This window comes from Eimeria acervulina, genomic scaffold (genome assembly GCF_000499425.1).
Source record: "Eimeria acervulina Houghton genomic scaffold, Eah_scaff2105, whole genome shotgun sequence".
NCBI lineage: Eukaryota > Apicomplexa > Conoidasida > Eucoccidiorida > Eimeriidae > Eimeria > Eimeria acervulina.
Window position 1 is genome coordinate 1 of NW_013548654.1, and position 3,430 is coordinate 3,430.

The 3,430-nt window shown below is 51.3% G+C and overlaps 1 protein-coding gene across 1 annotated transcript; it reads right to left on the reverse strand.

Annotated features, from left to right (window-relative positions):
* Nucleotides 1–253: 253 nt before the first annotated feature.
* EAH_00065090 (hypothetical protein, conserved) lies at nucleotides 254–2,795 on the reverse strand (the record flags this gene model as incomplete). The annotated part of the gene is made up of 4 exons (XM_013392882.1): nucleotides 254–659; nucleotides 927–1,441; nucleotides 1,602–1,908; nucleotides 2,692–2,795. Coding segments are annotated over 4 exons (1,332 nt in total), but the record flags the coding sequence as incomplete, so codon positions are not given.
* Between the last annotated feature and the right edge of the window lie 635 nt (nucleotides 2,796–3,430).

Sequence of the window (3,430 nt, forward strand, 5' to 3'; positions counted from 1 at the left end):
CCCGCTCCTGCTGCAGCAGCAACAACAGCAGCAGCAGCAGCAGCAGCAGCAACAGCAGCAGCCGCTATAATGACCATCGAGAGTCCACGAGGCTTCGCTCTGCCCCTCGTTTGTCTGGTGAAATGCAGCTCAACGGTGGCTAGCTAGCTAGCTAGCTAGCTAGCTAGCGATCTAACTAGCTAGCTAGCTAGCGATCTAGCTAGCTAGCTAGCTAGCGATCTAGCTAGCTAGCTAGCTAGCTCGAAGGACGCACTTAGAGGTTGTGGGCGCAGCACTGGTGTGGGGGGCCCTATGATTTGAGGCAGCAGCAAAATGTGCAGCAAAAAACTGACGGAAACAGCAGATGCAGCAGCTGTGCTGCGAGATGCTGCGTATGCCGCCAGCAGCAGCAGAGGCAGCACCGACTGCTGCTGCTGTTGCTGCTGCTGCTGCTGCTGCACTTCATGCTGCAAACCCGCCGTGAGAACAGCTGCCACAGCTGAAGCCGCAAATCTCTGTGCTGCACTGCCCGCTGCTGCTGCTGCTTGCTGCTGCTGCTGCTGTTGCTGCAGCTGCTGTTGCTGCAGCTGCTGTTGCTGCTGCTGCTGCTGGCTGGGTGAGAGCGTAACGACGCACGTGACAAGGCAACGTCCTGCCGGGTCCGCATTATCCCTAGACACCTGAACCAGAAGCAGCAGCAGCAGCAATAGCAGCAGCAGCAATAGCAGCAGCAGCAGGAGGAACAGCAGCAGCAAAGCAGGCAGCAGCAATACCACTAGCGGCTGCGTATGAGGCTGCAACTACAGTAATAGGAGAAGCTGCAAAGGAAAACGCAGTTTCAGCAGCAGCAACAAAGTCAGCAGCAGCAGTACAAGCAGCAGCAGCAGTACAGGCAGCAGCATCAGCAGCAGCAGCACAGACAGCAGCAGCAGCAGCAGCAGGCCCACCTGCCAGCCAACTGAGGCCACTGAGGCGCAGCAGCGGCGTGGGGAATCGAAGAGTAAAGAAGCAAAACTTCGTGCTGCTGCTGCTGCAGCATCTACTGCTGCTGTTGCTGCTGCTGCTGCTTTGCCTGCTGCTGCTGCCAGAGGCTGTGGCAGCCAGTCTAAGTCAACGGGCCTTCCTCTCTTGGCCTTTAGATCCGCAGCAGCAGCAGCAGCAGCAGCAGCAGCAGCAGCAGGGCGCAGCGGGGAAACAGCAGCATTGCAGACGTCTATGCTGCTGCCAATTATATACAGAGTGCCGTCGGAATCTGCAAAGACAACACTCATCACAGTTGCTGCTGCTGCTGCTGCTGTTGCTGCTACTGCTGCTGCTGCTATTGTTGCCGCTGCTAGTGATGTTGCTGCTGCTGCTGCGACTGCTGCTGCGGGTGGTGTGCTGCTGGTGCTGCTGCTGCTACTGCTGCTGCTGCGCCAACTCACCAGCAAACCCTGAGCGAAGCAGCTCGACCTCACATCCCCTTACAGCAGAGGAGAGCAGCAGCAGCACAGCAGCAGCAGCTGCAGCACAGCAGCAGAATGCAAAAGCTGGCAGCGGCAGCAACAGAGCAGCAAGCACCAGCAGCAGCAACAGAGGAGAGGTGAGCAGCAGCCAAGAGGGGCAATGAAAGTCTGCAACACCAGCATCAACACGAGCCGCAGCAGCAGCAGCAGCTCCCGCTGCTGCTGCTCCGTCATCTGCTGCAGTAGCTGCTGCAGAAGCAGCAGCAAACCACCGCAGCAGCGGGGGAGGCAGCAAAACTTGAGTTAAATCCCCCTCGCATGATGCTGTGTCTAGGGGCTCTAATAGCTTCCATCTGCCGATAGAGAGAGGCAGCAGCAGCTGCTGCTGCTGCTGCAGCTGCTGCTGCTGCTCTTCGCTGCACACGGCTGTCCCCCAAGGGCTGTACAGACACTCTGGAGACATCAGCAGCCGCGCCACCACCTCCTGCAGCAGACACAGCAGCAACAGCAGCAGCAGCAGCAGCGTCTGTTGCAGGGATGCTCCAGCGAGAGATAAACCATTGAAACATAGTATGAATCACTTGGTCGCTGGCTATTAGACCTAAACCCTAAACCCTAAACCCTAAACCCTAAACAGCACCTGAGGGGCATCCACTTGCGAATGCGCAGCAAAACGCAGAGGGCCTCTCAGGTCTCGCCAGATGCAGCCGAGGCGGCTGCAGTGCAGCTGCTGCCAGTCCCTAAGCAGCAGCAGCAGCAGCAGCAGCACGGGCAGCAGCAGCAGCACACACAGCAGAAGCAGCATAAGCAGCAGCAACAGCAGCAGAAGCAGCAACAGCGGCAGGTTAGAAGAAGCAGCGCAGTTTGCTGAGTTTGTCTCGCGGTGCATGCGCTCCAAGCCAACTGTCTGCTGCTACTTTAAAGCCCCTTTAAATCGGCATCTAAACCCTAAACCCTAAACCCTGAACCATAGACTCTAAACCCTAAACCCTAAACTCTAAACCCTAGACTCTACAACGCCTTGTGGCCTCAGCCCTAAGCACTAAAACCCCTAGCCCTTGAACACCAAACCCTGAAGAAAAAGCCCTAGACCCCAAACTCTAAACCTTAAACCCTAAACCCTAAACCCTAAACCCTAGCTTCACCTGGCGCCGCTTTTGATATCTTCGAAGTCTCTAAGGAGTTGAGGGATAATATTTTTGAGGGGTAGAGGGAAGCAAAGGTTTCGTTTCTCTGCGCCTCTGCACTCATTTGGGTGTATATACACCTGAAGAGGTGCGGAGCCCGGGATCAGTGGGGCCTCCTCATCCCCAGCTGCTGCTGCTGCTCCTCCTCCTCCTCCTGCTGCTGCTGCTGCTGCTGATGGTGAGCCTGAAGCCCTATAAAACTGAAATGCATGCAGCAGCCTTAAGAGAGGAAAAGGTAAGAAAGGAAGGGGCAGCAGCAACACCGGCAGCTGCAGCGGAGGGGGCGTCAAACTGCTGGCGTTCACTGCAGCGCGAATTGCAGTAAGCCTAAACAAACAAATAAATAAATATATATATATATATATATAAATATAAATATATAAATATATAAATATATATGTAAATGCATATATAAATATATAAACAAAAATATACATATATATATGTACGTGTAAATATAGAAGTTAAGAAAATTAAATACATAAATAAATAAATATATGCAAATATATAAATAAATAAATATATGTATTAACTAATTAATTTGTATTAATTAATATAACTCAGTAGATGAATAAGTATGAGGGAGTATAACCAAATGCATAAACAAAAATAAAAAAAAATAAAAGTAAATGCATGCAGTAAGATAAAGACAAACAAATACAGAGAAAGACAGAGAAGAAGAGCAGCAAGAAAATAATAAATAATAAATACAAATATATATATATATATATAAAAGATAAACACAAAGACAGGGGCTCCTTAGTAAACAGCGAGAAGGCTTGCATGCCTTTACCGACTATTGTTGTTATATTTATTATT